This window comes from Diadema setosum, chromosome 5 (genome assembly GCF_964275005.1).
Source record: "Diadema setosum chromosome 5, eeDiaSeto1, whole genome shotgun sequence".
Taxonomy (NCBI): Eukaryota; Metazoa; Echinodermata; class Echinoidea; order Diadematoida; family Diadematidae; genus Diadema; species Diadema setosum.
In genome coordinates, this window is record NC_092689.1 from 31,673,880 (window position 1) to 31,698,556 (window position 24,677).

The following is a 24,677-nucleotide window of genomic DNA, read 5'->3' on the forward strand; positions in this document are numbered from 1 at the left end:
AGGTGGCACATTCATGTGTGGAACTCTTTAGACAGTTTGTTGAGAAACGGAACTTTTACTTTGAATTGGTACAACAATGAAGACTGTCCACACGCACCGGTTAACTTCTATCGTTTTAAGAACTATAAATGTGGTCATGAAATAATGCTTGAAACAGTGCGTGTATGCTATCCGATGAATCTTTGGTTAATTATGAACAATAATAATAGTCACTGCAATCAATAGATCATCACTCATACTTACGGAAAATGGATGGTGACGATACATTGATCTTCTGCCATGATTGTTAGATGTTCTAGCATCAGTGTGAAAGGTAATGACCATGTCTTTGTATAACTTTCAAATTGATCAGGATCGTCCGGAACAAACTTGGGGATAAGAAGCTGGATGAACACACGGGTCTTGCCACCTCCGGCTCCCCTCCATCGTCACTCATCCACCCCGGGGACCCCGAGAGGACCGGCTCCTCCTACTCCATTAACGGCATCCTTGGTATACCCAAGCAGGAGAAGAGGATAAAGGGAGAATTGTATCCAGGTATGTCTTTAATTTTGCTTACATTCATAGATCCCAGGTAGATAGATAGATAGATAGATAGATAGATAGATAAATAAATAAATAAATAGATAGACAAATCGATAGATAGATAAATAAATGAATAGATGAATGGAAAGATAAATAGATATATAGATAGATAAATAGATGGTTAGATAGATAGATAGATAAATGAATGAATAAATAAATAAATAAATAAATAAATAAATAAATAAAATATACGACTTCATGTAACAACCAAGGAATACATATGTATCTTCTTATCTTTGAATAGAAATGTATATGTGTATATATATCAATATACTCATATACACATTGTCATGAGATTCTCCATGCATATAAATGCAAACGAGGCAAGAAGATGATATAGGGAACAGATAATGAGATGAGGTCGTGTCTGAAAATAGCACTCGACGTTCTCAATTGTAGTTGGTAGGCAACTATAGTAATGATGATGAAAAGGCTATCAGTAGCCATGTTGGGTATCGTTGTATGGGAGCACGGTCGTATAGTGGATAAGACTTGCCTTTGAAGGTCCCGAGTTCGAGTCCTAGCGAGTGCTTACGTCCTTGGACAAGACGTTTTTACAAGATGTGAAAATGGGTACCTGGTAATGCTGAGGTAATAATGATAGCAGGTCCCTCGGAAAGAACAATGATGAAGAAGCTACCCTGAGAAAATAAGACCCTATTGTTATTATTTTGATCATTGCCATTATCCTTATTATTGTTGTTATTATTATTATTGTTATCATTATTATTATTATCATTATTATTACTATCATTATTAGGAGTAGTAGTAGTAGTTGTTGTTGTAGTAGTAGTAATAGTAGTAGTAGTAGTAGTAGTAGTATAGTCACCATCATTGTTATTGTCATCATCATTTTTGTGACTTTATTGTCAATGATACGATGCTCTGTACAAGTTATAAATTCCACGAATCGTCATAACGATAACCCGAACAAAAAAAAAAAGTTACTTTTTCATCGCAGTTGAAAAGATCGCAATGGCAAAAAAAAAAAATGTCCACGTATAGTCGGTGAGAAAACGAACTATATCTGAGCCCAATCTAGGAAGGGGATGTTTACTGGTCTGTGTATCTGCGTGCATGATGTGGGGGATGAACGCTTCCAGTTCTGTGAATTTATAGGATCGATGCTCCCTCGTTGCGAGTCGAGCTTGCCGAGTTACAAGTTGCTCACTTTTCCTCCAAAGTCTGCGAGCATGAAACGCCTCACCTTCCCCCGACATTATGCATAATTGATTTGCATATAACCTCACGAAAAAAAATTTGCATACTGGCACGGTGACCCGGGACTGGCCCCAAAACTCATTACGGTGAGTCATGTAATGACTTAGCTCGCCAGAAATCGTCGTCGATAGCCATAAAACTGCCGTCCCTTTAATGGCATCAATTTTGCAGTAGCCATATGAGAGCCAATTTTTCATTTTTTTTCTCCCATTCCCTCCTTGCCTCCCGAGTAGAGTAGACCATTACACACCCTAGGTTCACGCGGCCCCCAAGTGAAGGAGATAGGGCGGAAATTGGGACATCTCAATGGAAAACAAAAAGAAAATGATAATAGTTTCTCATTAACATAATCCCATCAAAACAGTACCGCTATATTATAAGACAGCACAAAAAAGCTCAGAGTTCATTCAATCGGCCGATATGACATCGGGCGAGCAAACTGGCAAGATTTAGACAACCTCAAATGAAATGACATGTGAACATCAAAAAAACCGTGTCGCCGATACCTTTGTTAACAAATCATTTCTAATGAATTACATATCAAAAAAAAAAAAAGCATGAAGAAAAAAAAATGACGGAAGCCCACGAAGTAGCCAGTAGACGTAAAATGGAGTTGAAGTAGGCGAACAAAAGCTATGCAAACACAGATCTTGACTTAAGGCGCGTAGCCACTTAATATCAGCCATTCTGGACAAGGGGCTTGAGATTGAAAATAGATTATCTTTAAACACTTCATCTCTCTTTTTTTTTTTCGAGGAGGGCTGACGCTGAAACGGTAGCCAGACGCATCGGCAAATGGGGAAGGAGCAATGCGCCGTGTCGTAATAATAGCCAATAAGTCAACAGCCCTGCGCTATCACAACACGCCGTTCGCGTCCACTTCATTTTTTTCCCTTCTTCTTTTTCGTCACCTTACGGCTCCGGTATCGAACTGTGGGCTTTTATACATGCCTGATTTAAAAGTATTTAAAGACTCGTTTCTCTCTCATTTTATCTCTTTATATTCTCCGTGATGTTCTTTTCTCTCTCTCTCCTTCTCTCGCTGTCTGTCTCTTACTGTGTATGACTGCATCTTCATAATATCACCCCAGGCAGTAATTTACACTTCAGCCGAGCGTGTTGAGAGCGCAGACCGATAATTCTGTCATTTAGGCGAGATTTAGTATGTTATTAAAGTCAAATCCTCAAGGGTTCTGAGGGCGAAGGGAAAAGTCCCCAGAATGCCGACTCTGTCTTAGCCTTTCCCGACTGTATTTCATCTAGACTGGTGTGCGGGGTGAGATCGTATATGCCCCAGGAAAGAAAAGAGAAAGAGGGAGAGATAGAGAAAAACAAAATACATATACCTTGTGCCGGGAGATTTTTTAGACGGTGAGGGTGGGGCTTGTCGCATCGCCACCACCATTAGCGGTGACATACAGGCGTGTTCGTTTGAGCGTTCACCGCTTTTTCCTACTTTTCCCCCTTGATCAAACATCTGCCAGGACATTCCTGTGTGTAGGATTGAGTCAGAAGGATAGAGTGCAATCAGTTCAATGTCAGGGTTAGACCCACATTCTGTCCCCTTTCTCTCGCTCTTTACGAGTCATAGTTCGGCACATAGTTCGGCACATCGAACACGTGTCGAACTCTATGCCAATACGCCCTGACGAATTCCCATCATTTGACTTACAAAAATCAAAATAGATGATCTAAGTTGCTTTGTTCAACAAAATTTTGCATGAGAATCCCAACAACTCGGAACCCCCCCCCCCCAAAAAAAAAAAAAAAAAAAAAAATGGACAACTGAGTTTGCCAATCTTCAAACACATTATACCAAGAAACTTAGCAGTGAGTTTTAAGTGGTTTAAAATCGGTATTTTTTACTCACTTTTAAAAAAAGGGGAAAAAATGCGGATTCTCGTCACGACCGATCGACAACGTGTTGTAACTCGAACACGTGTATTTGTTACATGCGAACAGTGAGTCAGGGAGACAGGACAGTCCATCAATCGGTATGAAAATGATATTCCGAGTCATCATACGTCGGAGGTGGAGCAGTGTGCAAAAAACCGGCGGGCATTTATTCTGTTGCCGTTTTGAGGGAGGGTAGGGGGGGGGGGAGGGAGACAAAAAAAAAGGAAAGAAAGACAGCCTCGAGCGTGCTGAAAGAATGCATGATTATGACTAAATTGTAGTGAGCAATGAGGGGATAGGGGAGGCATGACTCGCATGCGAGCCGGCGGGTTTCGAAGCTGGACAAGAATATGAAATTAGATCATTACCCGGACAAGCCAGACTTGGATGTTCATGTGCGTGTTTGTGTGTGTCTGTGTGTGCTTTGTTATTGGTTCTGTGGCACTTGCCTCCATTGCATTTTTTTGAATGATTTAAACTGAACATTTCCATGCTTACAAAGCTTGTTGGTGGTGTATGATAGGTGTATATTATAGTATGCATATGGGCTAGCGTGGGAGGTTGCGAGGCTTCCAAAATGATTGGGAATGCGGTAGCCGAATGAAGAGCATAGGGGAAGGAGTAGGGAAACGAGCAAATTGCCGTCTTGGGAAGACGGTGGGAAGGCCTTTTGGCACGCTCCGTAGCTCTGCTGATGAACGGACATTATCACGAGGGAGCCAGCGGAGGGTGACGATGCGACAGTCAAACCTCGGCTCACAGCACCAAAATTTCGTTTTACACTAGACCTGATGGCTTACACCGTGTCTGATATCGACGGAAGTAAAACTGGGTCACATTTTTTATTATATATTATCAACGAAGCAATGAGCAATTAAGCATAGCATGCCCAGTAAACAAGAACAAAAAGTAGAGGAGAAGAGAAAGAGTTAATAATGAGAGGAAGCATCATAAGTGAATGTTGAAAATTAGCTGTTCTCACAGCATACTCTTGGACATGTTTTGAACTCGCAGATGTTGTAACTGACGTAATCTTTTCCTCATTTTATCTGTTGGTGAAGCTTGCATAGAGAGGCTAGGATATCATGAAAAATCTTGGTCTGCTCTTCGGGGAGTATGTATCGATGATGCCCACATGGGGTCAAGCCGCCGAGCCGACCGTTATTCTATCGTTACGCCGACGCTATGGCGATGCGGATCAGTGCGCGCTCCACTCAAAAAGACCTGTAGTAAATCTTGCCGTTGCCACTTCCCGGGTACGAATGAATTGTCACTTGACAACATGTGCTGACCGCTTCAGTTTCTGACAAAACACGTGCTCTTTGAATAAATTTTCATTGAAAACAGCACTTCAATACTTTCAGACCTTTTTCTTTGGCAAACATAGATAACACAGCGCCGCATTTGATTTTCCGAACACTTGATACTATGTTGTGGATTGGGAGTTCATCCGATGACCTTTTATTCATTTCGGCAGATATAGCATATGCATCTTGGAAACACATCAACGACACGCCTGACGAGAAATTATTTTTGGCTAAACCTGTTTTCCTATCAGTGTCTTCCCCCACCCCCCCCCACCCCTTCTCATCGTCTGTCTCCGCGTGTGCCTGGCGACTGACGTGAGATGGAGGAGGGAGGGGAGATGGGATGACGGGCTTACCGAGGTCGTGCCAAGTCGTGGTCGGTCCGACTCGGGCTCGTTTTGCCTCTCGTCAATGCATGCAAAGCAGGAAGGGGAGGTCAGCGAGAAGCCCTGTCATTTTAATCACGTGGAGATTCCTTTCACTTCCCTCTCCCGCAATTTTTTTCTTCTGTCTTTATCTTCCGTTCCTTTTTCGTTTCAACCTCCTGCCTGCCAGCCTTCAAATCGACCCGCCACGCCCACTTTGTCGCGTCATTACAAGACGACCCTGTAAATCTTTTATATTCCCGTTATGATATTTTCCGCATAGATTATTGTATTTAGCCACTTCCGTCCCTCTGTCACCTTTACTCAATTCAAAATATTCATGGCTATCATCGAAACGGGCACTTTTGTGAGTGTGAGTTGGACAGCAAAAGAATAAAGCTCGACCTAACTCCACAACAAACATCCCCAACGATCGAAACTCTATTATATGCGAGTTATTTTATTTTGGTTATTATAATATTCCTCGTTTACTTATGCGTGTATCTATCAACAATATAGACTATTGTCTTCGTGACATCCCAAATTACCCCGTCGATTCTCTCATTGTGCGAGAATACAATTAATCTCTTCTCTGATTTTTGCACCTCCTTTAGGAAAATTTCCTCTTTGCTTTTCTCTCTCCCTCCCTCAGCCTTTCTCTTTCTTTCTTCAAGTATTCAAACTATCGAAGATATTCAGTCAGGTCCAGTGACTGTAACACAATAACCCTACTCATTAAAATCCTGTCCCTGACAATGCTCTGAAGAAGAAGAAAAAAAAAAAAAGAAAATGAAAAAGGACCGCGCGCTCCAGCAAAAGTCTTCCAGCGTCCGTGACCCTCCGCCTCTCGCTGCCGACGCAGCCCCGACACATCTCCCTCAGCGCTCCGAGAGTGAAACCTAAATCCGCGCAAGCCTCTGACCGCCATTACACTCGACTCGGGGAGAGAAGTGTGAGAGCATACGAGCCCTGGGAATCGGCGCGCATCCGCGGACGCTATCAAATAGTGCTTGAATTATTTCCCATAAAATACCATTATAATCATGAAAGCAAATGCGCATAAAGGGAAAAACAGAAACAAATACAAACTGAAAAAGGGAGAGCATGAGCAATCTTGCTGCATCTCTGCAGGGACGATGAAAAGGGGCAGCATGGATCGGATGCAATATAAGTTAGCAGCCAATACCTAATTTTACTTTCGGGACAAGAGAAAGAGAGTATTTTTCGTCTGTGTTAAATATAGGCTAGGATGTACAAACCTTCACCTATTGATATGTCTTTCTTCCACTAGCGCCATTTTCTGCCGAGATTACAGCCTGTGTAATGCAGGAGGCGGTGGAAGATCGTTAAAAAGAGCTCAGGCTCGGAGCGACATCGTTTTTAAAATCCCAACTGGCATCATTAGAACGTTTTCTCGGATCATTCCAGTCAGCCATCTCCCCGTCTCGCAAAAAAAAAAAAATATATAAACACTATATAAACATACAAACAAAAAAGGGGAAATAAAAAAAGCAACTCCTATACTAATTTGACCAAAAAAAAAATAATGCGATTTTGAAATGCCTTTTGAGCAACGTCGCCCTTGTTTGAGCTGGACTCAAGACGAATTTCTTGATTTTCTGACGTGACGCTCAACACGTCATAACGCTCTCAGTTGATTACAGTATAACACAAACACACACACACACGTAGACAAATACATATACATTTGTATATATATATATATATATATATATATATATATATATATATATATATATATGTATATGTATATATATGTAATATACCCATATTATTATGTGTGTGATTACGTGCGTGTGTGTGTATAAGGTCACAGGCTAACATGCGTTCCTTCTTCCCCCTCTCTCTCTCGTTTCCCACCCTGCCAGACTCACGAATAAATTTTTTACACAACAGAGGAGATACTCCCTTACCAACACACATACACACCTACAACACACAAACACATACACACACACACTCACACTCGAACACATGCAAATACACACACACGCACACACACACTCGAACACATGCACACGGATCGTGTTTTTTCGCTTTGCCTTGGATTGTCGTTTCATTTCTCCGATTCCTCATCAAATAATGATTCCGCAACGAAGTGGAGTGTTCATGAAATTAGACATGGATATTTAGCGCTTACGCAGGTTGAAAATGATATCATCAGATGGCCGGTCTCTGCATCCAGTGACATATTATTATCATCATTATTGTATATATATATATGTTCCATCTCTCTTCGTCTACCGACGGGATGGTGACCACTTTAGGGTAAAGATCTCAGTACGAGCAGACAAGAGACAGGGGAAAACAATCACACGGGCTAAATTTATCTCTGTAGGTCAAAGCATTATTGAAGCGAGAAGAATACAAAGTGCTTGGCATGGTCCTTACACTATTATTTGTTTGCTTGTTTGTTTGTAATGGTTCTTTTTTTAAGTATCTATTTTATCAGAATGTTATTACAAAATATTTATGACAGAAAAAGTAAGACTTCAAAAGGAGATTGCTTAAGTCTACAGCCAACTCGACTGCTTCATTAATATTTTGAAACGGATTGAAAATATATCTTATGTTTATCGATCGTGTTGATTAGCACGGCTAATTTAAGAGAGCTTGCGTTATGTGCGTGTGTGTGTGTGTGTGTGTGTGTGTGCGCGCGCGCGCGAGTGTGTTTGAAAAATGTGTTCAAAAACAAAAAGCGGATATCGTTTCCTCGGTTAAAAGAGTTATAATGTAAGTTTGACATTAGTTTGAACAATGTTGGTGTTACTGCATTTTGTCCTTATATAGTGTAAGATTGACGTTATTTTGTACAATGACAAACTGCATTATACACAAACATTGTACAAAATAACGTCAATCTTACACTATATTGTGTATAATGCAGTTTGTCTTTGTATAATGTTTTGTTTTTGTTTCTGTGCATAACGTTTCTGTTTCTGTGATATGAAATTTAACGAAATTCGAATAAAGAATAAAAGTGTTTATGTATCAGAGCGTCTTTGTATATCTATGTGTGTGTGTGTGCATGCAGAAGGGATTCATTCTATGTCGAAGGGAGGGGGGAGGGAATGGTGTATGGATGAACGAACCGGCCGCTTCTACATTACATTGCAATGTACTTTCTTCGACATAACGTCATGACGTATAAGCGGCAACACACATTACCCAGGACACGACGAGCAGTCGATAATTGAAGACCAATTATTTCCGCCGAATTAGGAAATGCCTGATAGCCCTTCCGCTTCAGTTTTCCGTCACACTCAAAGCGCTGATCGGATGAAGTCTGTCGACCGCAAAGCCGCACGTATCAACACAGTGGCATTTGTATGCCGTTTGGGGGGCAGGCAGATATGTAGCGCGCCATATTGCGCATGCATAGCTATAATGGACACGCGCGTAAGTCAAGTGGTGTTAATTCTGCTGGATGTAAGTCAAGTCGAGCGAAAATGATTTCGATAATGAAGGTGCTTGCTTGACCTATCACCCTGGAGAAATGATCTTACTTAATAGCCCTACTGACCTTAGAATACCAGGACGACTGTGTAATGTCGGTCACGTTGAATCTCTCCAGAAGTGGTTCGCTTCCATGAGGGAAAATGTGCGATGTTGCGCACATGTTTTCTGGCGAAATGTAATGAAGAATCCGGCTTCGACGGCAACATCCACAATCGCAGTACAAGCAGGAGGATATTGCTCGAGAGGAGGGAATTACGGGAACATGCAGTGCTTTAATCAAATTGATCCATTGCCATAGTATTCTTCCCCATTGACAGAGTAGCCCTATTAACCAACTATTCCTCCATTATTAAATCTCATGGATTGATCATTCTGGGGATATTGATATACGCGATCACACGGGCTGAGCATTCATGGGTGTATACGGTGTGGATTTTGACAACGGTTTGAGGATATTCTAAAGCCCCTCCAAAAAAGCTCTTTTCTTTTTGGTTTAAGAGAATGTATACGATTCTATGGATCGAAATTGGAGGGAATTAGGTGAGGGAAACTATGCTGACGACTCACAACGGCTGAAGGGATAACCACATCATCTGGTCACCCTTGGGATACAGCAGGCCGTCGGATTAAAGACGGGCGGAAATTGACGAATCACTCGGAGAATGCCCCTTGGGCGCTTAGAATTTGAGCCCTTTTATTCCCGAGATTGATCTATTGGTTACAGCCTGAGAAGACGACGTAACTGCCGAGAGCTTTTTTATTAGATAATAGATGGAGTTGATAGGTTAGAACAAAAGCGATCAAACTAAGCCGAACCTGCTTTAAGAGATAAAGAGGATGGGCAAAATATCTATACGATAATTATGTAGATGACCAGATGCTGTGCACAAAAAGAAAACGGAAAAGAAAAAGGAAAAATAGCTGCACTCTATGCGTTCGTAGGACCAAGATTGCTTACGACTAAGTGTAGACAGAAAGAAGGTAGAGATACACCCTTCTCCATTTATTACAACTGACAAGATATGTTTTGTTTTGCTTTGTTGTTGTTGTTGTTATTGTTGAGTTTTTGTTTGTTTGTTTTTTCTGCGTAGTTTTGGGTTTCCGTTGATATATAGCATGTGTACTCATATTCACAGGTCCTTTATCCGTCACTGTATATCTTCTGAGGCGCGCGCACCCACCAAGGCAAAAGAGCGCCCTTCAAAGATCATTTAAAGATCTTGCGGCAATCGTCAGATTTCCGGGCGAAATGATAGCATCATAGGTTTCCTTTAAATATTCAAATTAATCAGAATGATTTCATTTCCTCACAGTGTCCATCGTCTGATAACACTACTAATAATTATGTACACGAAAAGAACCACCTTCGGGTTTGGTGCTAAGATTTGTTACAATGAGATCTGCTTGAAGCTAATTATCTAGGCATTCTCGGAAAAGTGATTATACATGAATGCTTTCGAAAAACTGGGAGCATCAAAACATGTGATTATGATTATTACATAGGCTGCCCAAATGCCTTCCCATTGCCCGAATAGTTAAGATTTTTTTTCTCGCATTGTTGTGGGCGCTGAGTTTGGGACACTCACGAGGATTTTCATTGGCTTGCCCCATTCAATCGAATCGTTTCCATATTGTCTGAGGTTTTCTCGGACACTTCGATTCAAATAGACGCAAGGTCGGCGCCTTGTACTTTTCAAGAGGTCAAAAAGTTGCGAGTAGAAGAGACCCGATACTGGCAGAATTGCATTTCATAAGACATAATCTCTGTGGTATTAGCCAAAATGATTGTGAAGGTGTATTTCACGACGATACGTGGCAACAACAACAACAACAACAACAACAACAACAACAACAACAACAACAACAACAACAACAACAACAACAACAACATAAATTCACGGATGTGTTTATACTTAAACCTGTTATGCGCAGTGTGTGAATATCAAAGCAAATATTCTACAGCCAAAAGGCAACACATACTACTTCTTGTCAACATCGCCTCGTCACCTCCTTGATCATACTATATACATCGAATGTTCATCTCAGTCAAAGCATTCCTCCGGACGACATGATTCCAATGCTCCATGGCAACAATTATACTAGCTTGATGTACGTCAAAATTCAAATTTTATTTTCAAATATTTTTCACATTTATTTTCATTTCCATCAAATAAACAGAGAAAATTATATACAATACGTGTATAAACGGAACATATTATTTGTAATAATTGCAAACACGTAAATTAACACAATACATGTGAAAATGAGTAACAAAATGAAGAAAACATAATTGTATTTTTTTTGGCATACGTACTGTGGCTCTTAACTGATAACACGATTACAGAGAGATCGCGCTGCTCATGGGAGACTTCAGGCGAAACGAGACCCTAGTGACACTGGCACAGGACTGGACGGGGAGGCGGCTCGCAGTGTCTCACTCTGAAGTATTGTCACTCCTTACCTTGGGCGATTATTATGTGAGCGCTTTTGTTGCGCTTTTCTTCTTTTCGTGAAGAGGAAGCGTGGTTTCTGAATGAACTGAACACTTTAAGAGTCCCTTGATGCATTAAGCTGTATGGACTGAAGTTTCATTAATTATAATGCAAATAATTGACTGCGTCTCTTTCAAAACAGTCGGATTTTTTTTTTAATCTTCAGTGTATGGATGCAGCGCAATAACAAGGCATCACGAGGAAATGTAACTCTACTATAGGGTGCCGATTTATTAAAATATTGCGCAACTTGATTGTTCAAAGAGGAAACGAGTTGAACTTGCAACATAAGTTGCGATGAGTGTGGAAACCGCTAAAGTGGGTTTTACAGGCTCGCGAGTGAGTGTGTGCGTGTGCGAGTGTGTGTGTGTGGGGGGGGGGGGGGAGGATCCTCACTGGGAGATATGTCTAGTTGACTCTGTGAATGTACACCAAGAGTGAACCGACCGACGTTCGGAAGAGATCGGTTTTCCCCGGCGCCTGCTGAGCGGACTAACGAGCGGAGCGTGCAGTGGAGGGAGGGAGAGAGTGGGGCATTAGAGGGTGACACGCGCGGCTAATAAACGAACCAGGACGCAACCGTGGTGCGACAGATGTTGGACGGACAATGGCATAAAACAAGGGAAAGTGGTGGAACAGCCCCGTTTGACCAGGGGAGCACTTTTCGGGGGGAATGGTGTCAGTTTAGACGGAAGCAGCTTGTTGGATCAGAGGGGATCCCAAGAGAGCGCGCCATTTCGGCCGGGATATCCCCTAGCTACGTTCTAAGCACCACGTTCTTCTAGGGAACACTCACGCCAACGATATGCCTCTATCTAGCAGTGGAAATATGAGTCTTGGAACGAAGCTTTTAGTCCCCCGTCCTACCATGGGCGTTTGTGACTTAAACAAATACACTCGATCTCGAGATAAGTGAATGTTAATGAGAAGTTGATGGAGCGGGAGGGGAATTTTGTGAAAGACAAGCTGAATTTAAAGGGCCCCTCATGCCACTACAGGCTGTCTACTTAAGACAGGAATGTGTTGGCATATTGTACAAACCAAAACTGCAGGCGGCCCGCGATTAAAGTTGAAAAACAAAATATTTCTTTGTATAGACAATGCCTTTACCAACATCCATTGTTTGAGACTTGCTTCAGTGATATTCAAATATCAGTATGATATTTTGGTTAAGTTTTTTGCTCTCCTGGTTTTTGTTGTTGTTGTTGTTGTTGTTGTTGTTGTTGTTGTTGTTGTTGTTGTTGTCATTGGTGAAAGAGAGCTCTGAATTTAAACATTCTTTAATGTCGTGACAACCAAACTCAGCCACGAATGTTTCTGCCTTTTACTTGTAAAGTTGCACGATTAATTTCGGTAATACTTGAAGACAGGCGTATGTACATGAATTCCTTTCACACATCAAGACGGGACATGAAAAACATCACCCATCGATGAAAAGTTGATTTATCTAAACCCCCTCATTTGCTGGCGTTAATTCCTCATGCAGCCACACATTAGTCATGTTAGTGAAAAGAATGAATTCGTCAAACATACAATCTTCAAACAAAATCTGACGGCAAAACTCTCGACATGAAAAAGGTAGGCAGTGTGCGAGAAGAACTCCTGCTTCGCTCCGAGATAAATGTAGGGTTGGTGTTGGTTTACGTTCTGTGATGTTGTGATAGTGTCGGGTTCATGGCAGTCTCCCCCTAACGGCTGGCCCGTGTAATGATTGCTCGACCGTCTGGCGAGGAGATGGAGCGACGGCGGCGGCGCGAAAACCCGTTCCAACAACACCATTACTTCATGACAAGTACTGTATATTAACGTGGTTTCTTCACAGAAAGTGTATGGCAAAAATGCTAACTTTACAAAAATGATGAAAAACGAAAACTAATAACTACAATAACAGCTCCTTCTCTTTTGCGCTAAAAACGTTGATAATTTCACATCTAGACGTGCTTCGAGATCAAGCATATTCTTGAATATTGGCGTTATAAGCGGCATATAGTGAAGGAGCCAGTCGCGATTTCTCCGCTTGATCGTCAGCCATTATGTCCAGACTTCCATATTTCCAGACGTCCGTCCGTCATATCAGATATTAAAGTGTGTGTGTGTGTGTGTGTGTGTGTGCGTGTGTGCGTGTGTATTGTAAATATCTTTCCAGTCTTAAAATGATTACGCACACCACACACATCTCGCCATTGTACGTGACCAGAAAACTCGACGGGGGCGGAAAGAACAGCGTGAGGGTGTGTTCTGTCCGTACAGGGCCTGCTCCGTTTACTGCTATGAGGCGCATACGCCAAATAAGGCATGATATATTGACATTCTCACTCGTCAATTTGTAAACAGAGTCCGCGGAATCGCCGATGGTTTAGCTCCGATGTCGGCCAGCCTCCGAAGCGCCGCGATTTCTCGACGCCCGGCGAAGGTTTCGCCGATAACCTTACACGAAAGTGACGCAGGCTGTCTTGAAAGGAAAATAATGCGGTCGAAATATCCGAGAAATTCGATTTGTGCATTTTTAACTTCTTTTACTCTTCTCGCGGTCCCTGATCTCTATCCTTGCATTTATGTCACCAAATGACTGTGACTGCATATAGTGTGTAATGTCGATGATTTTAGAAGAGGAAAATATCCAACAACTGCACATTTATATGTTAGTGGGTCCCTTGGGGATTTGTTCCAATGAGAGATATTCATTCTATACGTTGGTATGTCTGACGATTCGTTACGCTCATCCGTATCAAGAAGAGTTATAAAAGAGACACTTGACATTTACCATGAGATGACGTGATCATAGAAAGGCAATAATAAAAATGATGATGATGGTGATATGTTTTATTTTTCATTATCACCTCGAATAAAAATATTGTCTTCCTCATCTGTGAAGAATAAAGAATAAATAATTTTTGTTCCTCAGTGTGGTCATTTTCAGTTGTACTATGTCATTAACATTACCATGATCATCTTCATCAGAACAGTATGAAGCATCTCCTTTGAAGTGACCATCATCTTCGTTTTCATCATTATTGCTACTGATATTATTATTCATTGCTATCAGCAACTAATTCTAACGCCATTATCCCTATCTCAATTATTCTTTCGTCTCATGTAGAAAGCGGAGCAGGGCACGATACACAGTCGGCTTTGGCGGAAGAGGCCCGGAAGATGATGAAGACAAACAGTGGTGCCTTCTCACCCCATCAAATCGAGGCCATGGAGAAGGCGTGTAACCCTTCCCTCTACCCCGACGTCTACCGCAAAGACATAACTCAGGATAGCCGAGGACAGGTACGAGGAAAAGAAGACAACCAACCGAGTGTGTTGTCGATGGCGACTGTGATCATGATGATCGTTATTGCATCAATAAAGATGGTGGTTGTGAAGATGCTTGTGATATTTGTCGATGATCATAATGATCACAATGCTTGAAGGCGGTGATGAGGCATATAAAGATAATGATGACAATGGTGATGATGATGATGATGATGATGATGGTGATAATAATGGTGTTGATGACGACGATGTTGATAATGAAGCTGGTAAGGATGACGACGACGACGGTGATGATGATGTGATGATGATGCTGATGATGATGATGACGATGACGATGATGTCGATGACGATGAAGTTGATAATGAAGCTGATAAGGATGATGATGATGATGATGATGATAACGATGCCGACGATTATGACTTTATATAATAAGTTGCTGAACTATTATTACTGCTCCGTCTCTTTACAGGTTGGTATGCCAATCTCGAGTGCGGCAGACTACCATCACGCCAACATCGAAGCACAGCGCCATCATGCGGTTTCATCAGGGTACCATCAATCGGGTGAGTTGACTTAACCCGTTGAAGACTAGTCCCGAGTATATTCAGGCAGGCGTCTATGGGGAAATAGGTGTTGTAGCAAAATCAGCCTGTCCTCAATGGGTTAATACAAGCACCATACTGACAAGTAGCGCCAGAGGTTCTAAATCTGCCACCTCCTGATTCAAAAGAAACACAGAATTTGACGAGAAATCTTTTTCTTCTTTTTCTTCTCTGATGGAAATAAATTGTTAAATTGAATTGAAAATTTGAAATATCATGAATAATCCATTAGGCCTAAACATATTTTCTTTTGCTTTTCTTTATTTTTGCCGTGAAAAGATCTTAGATATTGAATAAAACAAATGCAAACGTTGGTAAATATCATCCGATTGTAGATTTAACCACTTTGCTTGAATGTATAAATTAGTCAGCTTATGCAATGAAGAAAAATAAAAAGCTAGAAAAACAATGGCTACAGTAAGCATATACTGAGACTTATATGTTTCATTTCGTCTATCCTTGCATTAGGTCAAGGTAGGGATATGAATGCGCTGCACGGCTACCCAGCCTCGTCTCAAGGCGGCTACTCCAGTGGCTCCGTGACCGGTATTGTGCCTCCTCTTGTGCTTCCTCCTGGTAGTGGATCTTACGGTCACGGTGGCAGGGAAGGTAAGAGGACAGTGCGGCTTAAATGTAGACTAGGAGTTGGGCATGCTGTAATGAATATACAGTAAACCTAATAACCTATAACCTAAACCTAATAATCGGGGACGATTTTCTTTATACCCTACTTGAAGGTGTCAACTATAAACAATAATGTACTGATGTCGAAAGGTAATGCCGGAGTCATAGGTGGGGAAATTTGTTTCATAGCTGAAATTTTCAACATGGGTTGGAAGAATTTTGTTCAAAAACATTTGTTACGAAAGCTGAATTGTTAAAGAACTACTTCACGCAATGTGGTAATCACATGCAGATACCACACCAAAAATGTTAGTATTTTCAACAGAATCAACAACAAAAACAGAGCAACGAAAAGCAAAGCAAAGCAAAGCAAAAAACAAAAACAAAAACAAAAACAAACAAAACAAAAAAAAAACACCCCCAAAACAAACAAACAAACAAACAAAAACAAAAAAACACGACTCTGTTACAAAGAAGATTATTTGTCGATCATCAATATTATTATCAAACCGAGTCTTCTGAAAGATAAGGTGCAGAGAAAGGTAATAATGCTTTAGCAAACCCTCTGCGATGAAAAAACAAAGAAACAAAATAACAAGAAAAATCGCAAGAAAAAAAAACAAGAATAATAATATTATACAAAGGCACTACTATGTAAAGACACTGCCATCAAATTAATCGAAGCTGGTAAGAGTTGAACACAGATAAGCGCGTGCACCAATGCTCTCGACTTAAGTGTGTGCGTCTTGTTTTTGCTCCCGTTATGTCTGCATCAGGTGACTACTCATCCCAGTTTTCTCAGTACAATCATCCCCATTCCCAGTTCTCGGTTCCCGGTCACTACAACGACTGGCAACGCTACGCGGGTACCCAGAGTCTGCTAAGTAAGTAATCCTGTAAGTATTATCGGTTGACGGAATCGAAGACCACGCCCCCATCTTGATGATGGGTGTGGCTCTTGGTTTTTTGTTTGTTTATATGTTTGTGTGTTTGATTATTTTCACTCACTCTGTCTCTCTCACACACACATATATCTCATCATTTCTATTTGTCCGTGTACCCACTCCTTCGACTGTCCGTCTGTCTGTCTGTCTGTCCATCTCTCTGTCTGTCTTGTCTGAAAATGAAATTGTGCTAATTTGGTATGTATAGTATATTATTGTTATTATAATTATTATAATTATTATAATTATTATTATTATTATTATTATTATTATTATTATTATTATTATTATTATTATTATTATTATTATTACAAACCTTGTAGTATAGTATGATAGTGTATTATAATACTATAAATCACATCCTATGTGCTCAAATGGCAAGATGATGAAGTAGGAATTGCTAATGACAAACAAACAAAATGAGGAAGAAAAGCGTGCTTTTTGCTACGTTTAAATGTCGAATTCATTGATGCCCTTCTTAAGTGCGTACCTTTGTATATCTAAGTTGAGAAAACATAGAAATATAGAAAAATATAGTGCATGGCGGGCATACGTATACAATATATAGGTATATTCATTCATTTATTTGTTTTGTTTTTATTATTTTCATGCACTCGTTAGACCCATTCTTTTGCTGATATGCCAACACTAGATGTGATATGAGTGACTGTGTGTTAATGCTTGTTTATTAATCATCCGTATTCTGCATTTATCTCTCCTTTTAATCAGTCTTTTGTGTCTGGTCCTTCCTTCACGTGTAATGTTTACCCTGGTTTTAACGTTTGTATTCTGTTTGTCTCTTTGTCTTTTTTCTTTCCCCTCTCCCCCCCCCCCCCCCACCACCTCTCCACCTCTCTTCACACTACATTTCGTCATTCATACACTTTAACAATATTACACTTGCACAGACTATGGCTATCAATAGGCCTGACAACGTTGTATGACGTCACGACCTCTTTTCTGCCCCCTCTCAATAGCAAAGCAAAGCGGGTCTCACGTAGCAGCACATGTGCAGATGTCATCGCACAACAACCACGTGACCAGCCAACACCAGCAACACCAGCAACAGCAGCAGCATCAGGCGCAGATGCTGCAGCAACAGCAGAGCCACCAGACCCACCTACAACCGCAGGCGTCATCCCAACCCGGTGTACTAGGCGATCAGCACGGGCGCGTGGTGTCGCCACATAGTGGCAGCCACCCGCCGCAACAACCCTCCCAACCGCAGCAGTCGCAGATGACCCACAGTCCCATCTCGCTAGCAACCACGATTGCGTCGTCTCCCGACAGCAATGCCATTGGTATTTCCTCCAATCCAAACGCAGAGGCGCGGAGTTCGAACGTTCTTGACTTACGCACGGGCGGGGCTACTACCGCAACAGCATCAGGCATCAAGCAACAGAACAGCCCACAGCAATACGGCATCCATTGATTATACGCAGACACACTCCGGCGCAGAATATTAGTACGAGCAACCTTCGCCTTCACTAGCGCATGCTGAAAACTCCATTTTGTTCGTAAAGAACAGCGCTTTTCATTTTTTCTCTCATCGTAAAGAGAACAAACTCAGTCAGAAGATATTCTAACAACTGTGGTTGATGCAATGAATATGTATTTCAATTTGTTATTCTTTGTTTTGTTTGGTCCACCTACGACTGTTACTTAAATGGCTTATTTTGCATTTCTGCACGACGAACATTTTATTTCTTGAAACCTTTAGACTAATCTACGGTTGTTTGCATAGTCATCAGAATATCTGTAAAGAAAGTACTGACAATTCTTATTATTGTATATAGTTTCTCTTCACGAGGTTAGGCTTCTCTGAAATGGTTAGAAAGTACTTCAAATATGTATATTTATTTTTCTTCCTTTTAATATCACTTCCGGTGGTCGTTTGTATAGTATTTATTCCTATTGTTATCTTATTTTTAGCCTTGAAGATATTAACGTGACTTTTTCCCCCCAATGGGCAGAGCAATCTCGATTTTGAAAAGCGTTAATCAAAATGTTTTTAATTGACTGGAACTCACGCAGAGCACGAACAAGTAAGTTCTCAGTTATAAACGTAAAAACAGGTTACAATTTTCGACTCTCACAGTCCAGTGCTAAAGGAAATAGCTAATCGGCTGACTAACTTTTTTTTTTTATTGATATTGGTACAAATATGCTTTTGCGGCATGTCGTGCTTGTTTAGTATAGTTTGCACTGAAGAGACATCAATCTACTTCCTTTCATATTTTGTATGATAAACCCAAGGGTAGAATTTTGCGTACTTTTGGCTATCAACAGCCTCGAACAATTCGATTTAAAATTCGACACGCTTTAGAAAGCTTTGTTTGTTTTTGTTTTTGTTTTTAAATTTCAAAAGAGAAACCTATCAAAACAGAACACGACTGGTGCAATATGAGGAATCTTATAGTCATAGTGATATTATCAACACATTTCTTATGAATATCCTTATTATCAAAAGGTCTAACAAGAATGGTCCTCGTCGTTAGTCATTATTATTTTGTTGTCAACCTTATTATTATTATTATTATTATTATTATTATTATTATTATTATTATTATTATTATTGTTGTTATTACTATTATTATTATTATTATTATTATTATTATTATTATTATTATTATTATTATTATTATTATTATTATTATTATTATTATTATTATTATTATTATTATTATTATTATTATTAGTTGTTAAATGACTCCTCAATAAGATTATGATTTGCTAAATGAAAATGCTGAAATGCTGAATGCACTGGTCTTGATTTAACCCTCGCCCCCAATGTGTGGGGACCAAGGAATGAGATTCGTGCGCATGTGCACACCTACGCAAAATTTGCGATGATTCGATTGGTCAGTTCTTGATGGCGTTCTCTCGAATCACGTAATTTTATTTCATGTAGATCTATGTTTCGATACCTGGAAGTCGTTACGTTAATGTCGAGATGACACAGTTTGAGTTTGAAGTGTCACTCCGAGGATTGTTGCATTTTTTATTTTTCTGTTACAAAAACCATGGTCTTACCTCAGGAATTACAGCTTATTACATTTTCATGGATGGACAATGTGACGTGGATATTTTGCAAAGCACCTTTTTTTTTCTGCACCGCACTTAATATTAATCTATGTACTCGCTCCGTTGAGATCTCTGTTCTTTGTCGTTCGAGGCTTGATATTTACCAGCGGCAAATCATTTTTGTTGTTGCTGTTGTTTCAATGTGGTATTCCGTAGTGGTACAAACTTCTCACCTGCCGGGAAAAAACAAACAAACATAATTATAATATCTGTCTGGTCTTCCTTTCTCTTGCTGTTTAATCTGTCTCCCTTTCAACCGTCTTGGCTTAATGTCGCATGCTTTATACGATCAGAATAATTATTATTGTACATGTTGAATATCATACCTCATTTAACGTAAGACACGCGATTTCTACATTGGTATTTAATCGTCATAGTGTTTCTCCCTTTAATATACCCTTGTGAGTCAAATACTTGAAAAGGGGTCTCTTGAAAATAGAAAGAAAGAAAGAAACCCGTTCATTGAATTTGTTTTCACCATACATCTGTGTATTCGAACTGAAATAGAAGAGAAACATATGACAGGAGGCGCATCTATGCGTTACAAGTGGTGACTTTGACTAATTAAGGGTGCTATAATCTGTTTGGTTTGTTTTACGTGTGATGGGAAACGTGACATTCAATTAAGGTGTATCTGTAATATAAAATAAGACGGAAACGAAATTTCCATGTAGCTTTACCCATACCTTCCTTAGTTATGCGTCTTCGGTTTGCTTTTAAGTGGAATTTTAGAATTAGAGTCCAATAACTGACAAATAGAAAAAGAAAAAAACGGGGCCTTATGTTCTATGAACTGTTGCAGTATAGTAAGATTTTTTGGGTGTTCTGGGCGAGAACGGTGCATCGTATACCTCTTATAAGTTAAGCATCGTATTTGATAGGATTGTGACTATTTATTTCAAGAATGTATGATCATACGATAGTGACATTAAATGTGATGGCATCAAATGATTTTAATTTTATACTACTTACGTAATGCTATTATTTGCGCTGTATATGGATTTGATGCATGACTTGTCAAACGTATTCTTTGTTTACAAGAGTCGGGTTCGTGACACCGTGTACTTATACCTCATGTCGTTTAGATCAAATCAATTTCTCCCTTTATAGTGTCGGCTTTGGTGTTTCAACTTTTGGCTTTGTTCTTAATGAATGATAAACACGTTGACTATTCTAATGTCTAATATTTGTTTTTAAAAAAGAAACACGAATGCAATCGCCTTAAGAACAATGTTCCATTTCCGATTCACTGTCTACGAACCACTGAGTATTTTGACAATTGTTTTGACAGCATATATTTTATATATTTTTATTAATAGGAAATCAAACGTCATGGTACCGGTGTGCCACAGAAATGGTCAAAATGCTAAATATCTGAATAGCGTCCGCTCGAATTACTCTCTTGCTGTAAATGGACAGACGACTGGCTCGCAAGACCATACAATATAATCGTCATCGCATAAAACAATCCAATTGCGTTCACTTTTCTCTTATGCATTACTGCAAAAAAAAATGTTCTTGGAATTGATATCATCATATTCTTTTCTTCAGTGACACATCTCATTTCATTTGCCGGGTTGCTAGTTTTCTACTGACGGCAACGCTCATAACATTTCGAATTCATTCGAATTTTTCCGTATAGCAAAAATGCTGTAGAGAGTACTTTCATATTGACCTAATATATTGATGAAGTTGTAGAGAGCTAGACGATCTCTCATTCTCTATTTAGTGTATGTGTCGTTTGGAATTATTGTTCACGACAATGTATACTTTGTACATGGTCTTCGTTTGTAATAAAAAAAAATACACCTTGATACTGAGCTGTCTAAAATCGCATTGTGTTTGCTAAACAATTGAATTTGTGACTTAGTATGGATATATCATGTACACAGACACAGACACAGACACAGACACACACACATCTCTCACTCTCTCTCTCTCTCTCTCTCTCTATATATATATATATATATATACATATTATAATTATATATATATAGAGAGAGAGAGAAAGAGAGAGAGATTATAATAATAATAATGATAATATATATATATATATATATATATATATATATATATATATATATATATATATATATATATGTCAATTATCATTATCATTATTACTATCATTATTATCAACCACAATCAAACATGTCACCATATTCAGACTGTCTCGATGAGCGGCACATTATGATAATATTCATGTTTGTGTTTCTTGATTTGCAAAATAAAAATCAACAACCAAAGAAAACTTTTGAATCAGGTCTTTTGGGCCAGTGCAGTGCCGCCGCTCAGTAAGTCGCATGTGTCCATGAACGAAGTCAAGCGTTCTCTCGTTGTAGAATTCGAATTTTCTTCGACTATCCTTCCATTGACTACTGTAATACAATGTAGGGCTCACACGGGTGAATAATTCCCCATAGAGACGTGTGTTAAAATTCAAAATTCAAAAAAAAAATCTGTAAAATAGCTGGGAGAAATGAGGTGTTTCATTTTCACTAACCTGGATAAATGAGCTATACCCTGTCATCCATCAAAATTCCAAGGAGGGTTCTTCAGCTCAAACTCTGTCCAAGGGTCCGCAAAGCCAGACTATACGAGTTCTTTTCACTCAAAAAAAAAAATCACCTATTTTCCGTACATGCACCCAATAGTCCCTTCAAACCAAAATGCAGTTTGTAGAGGAATTCATACTCAATATCTGCAGCTATTCAGTTTTATGCCAAACTGCATTATTGATTTTTAATTAATCCTTTTCTTCATTTATTTTGGTATCTTTGGTACGAATTTGTGAAGGGGTCTGGGACATTCCATTTTATTTACAGGTGTGAGCCCTGTACGTTTATCCGGAATCAATAAAGCTATCGAATTCCAGTCTAAAGAGGGCGGCACATGAAACAATTAAGCGAAATATTAGACATTAAATTACTTTTAACATTTTAACAGGATAGTCCGATTTCCCTCAATCTTTCACTTAGTGTAGGCCTATTATTGTAATACGTAAACTGTATGTTTATTTGATTTTGATATTGCTACTAAAATTGTTATAATCAAAGAAAAAACAGGCTCAACTTTCCAAAATACGAACGTAAATCGAAAACAAAGAGTGCAACATTGCAAAAATAGAAGGAGCAAAAAAAAATGAATAGATAAAACAAGTATGTAATGAAATAGAAAATAGAAATAGAAAGGGGGCAAACAATCTGGCATAGTAGGCCCTAATACAGCAGTCTTATGGTTTATTTCACGTCCTCTCGTATGCAGGGCCAAAGTTCATGGAAATTTGGAAAGATAGTATGAAAATTAATCAAGTCTCTCTCACCTGCGACTTCACAGAACGACTCTTTTCAAAACAGGTTCTTTTATCATAATCCCATTATGACCGAAAGTGATGAGTGCACATGTATTTCCCTTCTGAGTTGCTCCAAGTCCTCGCGTCTGCGCAGTGTTCTTTTCAATCATTGCAGAGGGCGCTCTTTGCAAATTTGTAGTGTGATGATCAGGTATACGGTCGCGTACCTCATTTACCTCTTGATAACGCTCACTAAAGGAGAAAAATATCCCGTAAAAAAAGATATTCCAAAACAGCATCATTGTTGTATCATTAGTAAAAACATCAATATAAAAATTTGTGAAGATTGTGTGAATTGAATATGTCATTCATGCAATTTCATGTTATGAGCATTCAACAAATTTGTTATGATCACAAACTAGATATTACTCTTGTTTTCTTTATTTACAGCATCTGAAATTGGCAAAGGCATTTAGAAAAAAAAATACACTGGATAAGCATGTATGGGGTGATATACTTATATTACTTTTAATATCACATCTTAAGGCAATATAGGCCTATCTCGGTGAAAATAAATGATTTAGAATGCGCACTTTAAATGCGCAGTTTAATACGTCTTTTTCGAAATGAACGTGATCTTATATACAGATCAACACCACCGCCTCCTATCTTCAGCTCAACCATATTTTACAAAAATATCATAACCATCAATATCACACATATGATTTTGTGTAGACAACCATGTCACAGCTACGCCAGAAATGGTGAATGTCCTTTGAAACACAGGCACACATGCCAAATCTAGCCACACTCGCGTCAACAAAATTATGTCTACTATAACAATTATCAATGTCCAACAGATAATCCATAGATAGAAGAACTATTTCCATTAAATTCAGTGTCAAACTAATTATATTTGAATTGAATTGAATTGAATGAATTAAAAGTATCCATCATGAGTAAAACAAGAATGCACATGACTATATATTCTGTATTATCGCTAGGGAACGGTGACAAGAATTCCGAGAAATACTAGAATATGATTTTAATCCTCAGTGTTCGTAGGTGTCATGGATGTACGTTGATATCAGTGTGAATGCCTTGTTGAAACAGTACTATGCACTTCGTATAGCGTATTAAATAGTGGCAAGGTAACTTGCGGTGCTTGCTTGCTTATGTATTTGCTTGGTCCTCATTTCCTCAGGGAAGAACTCTCAATCTACTCTTGAAAGAAGCCTCAGCTGGTGCAGACACCACATGCATACTCAGGAAGTATATAAAGCGTCAGCATTTTACTACCCTGATACTCGAGTAGAAATTACGAGTTAACTGCATGTGGTTCCAAAGTATATACCATACCGTCTATATTATGGAACAGCTTATTTTATGTGAATGTCCCCTATTATGACCTTTTGAAGGGGTTAAGAAAAGGGTGTCTGGTTCGGCTTGATAAATAGTGCACCAGTCAGGAACTTATGGGTCATCCCGTGCTGCAGGGATCGACCCAGTCCTGAATGCAGCTTG

The 24,677-nt window shown here is 39.5% G+C and overlaps 1 protein-coding gene across 1 annotated transcript in view; it reads left to right on the forward strand.

Annotated features, from left to right (window-relative positions):
• LOC140229291 (paired box protein Pax-2-like) overlaps positions 1–16,725 on the forward strand; it is a 35,931-nt gene extending 19,206 nt beyond the window's left edge. The window contains exons 4-8 of the mRNA XM_072309565.1: positions 353–537; positions 14,447–14,622; positions 15,077–15,170; positions 15,678–15,818; positions 16,610–16,725. Of these exons, the coding sequence (XP_072165666.1) occupies positions 353–537; positions 14,447–14,622; positions 15,077–15,170; positions 15,678–15,818; positions 16,610–16,725 (712 nt within the window). The remainder of the gene's footprint in view (positions 1–352; positions 538–14,446; positions 14,623–15,076; positions 15,171–15,677; positions 15,819–16,609) is intronic.
• The last annotated feature ends 7,952 nt before the right edge of the window (positions 16,726–24,677 follow it).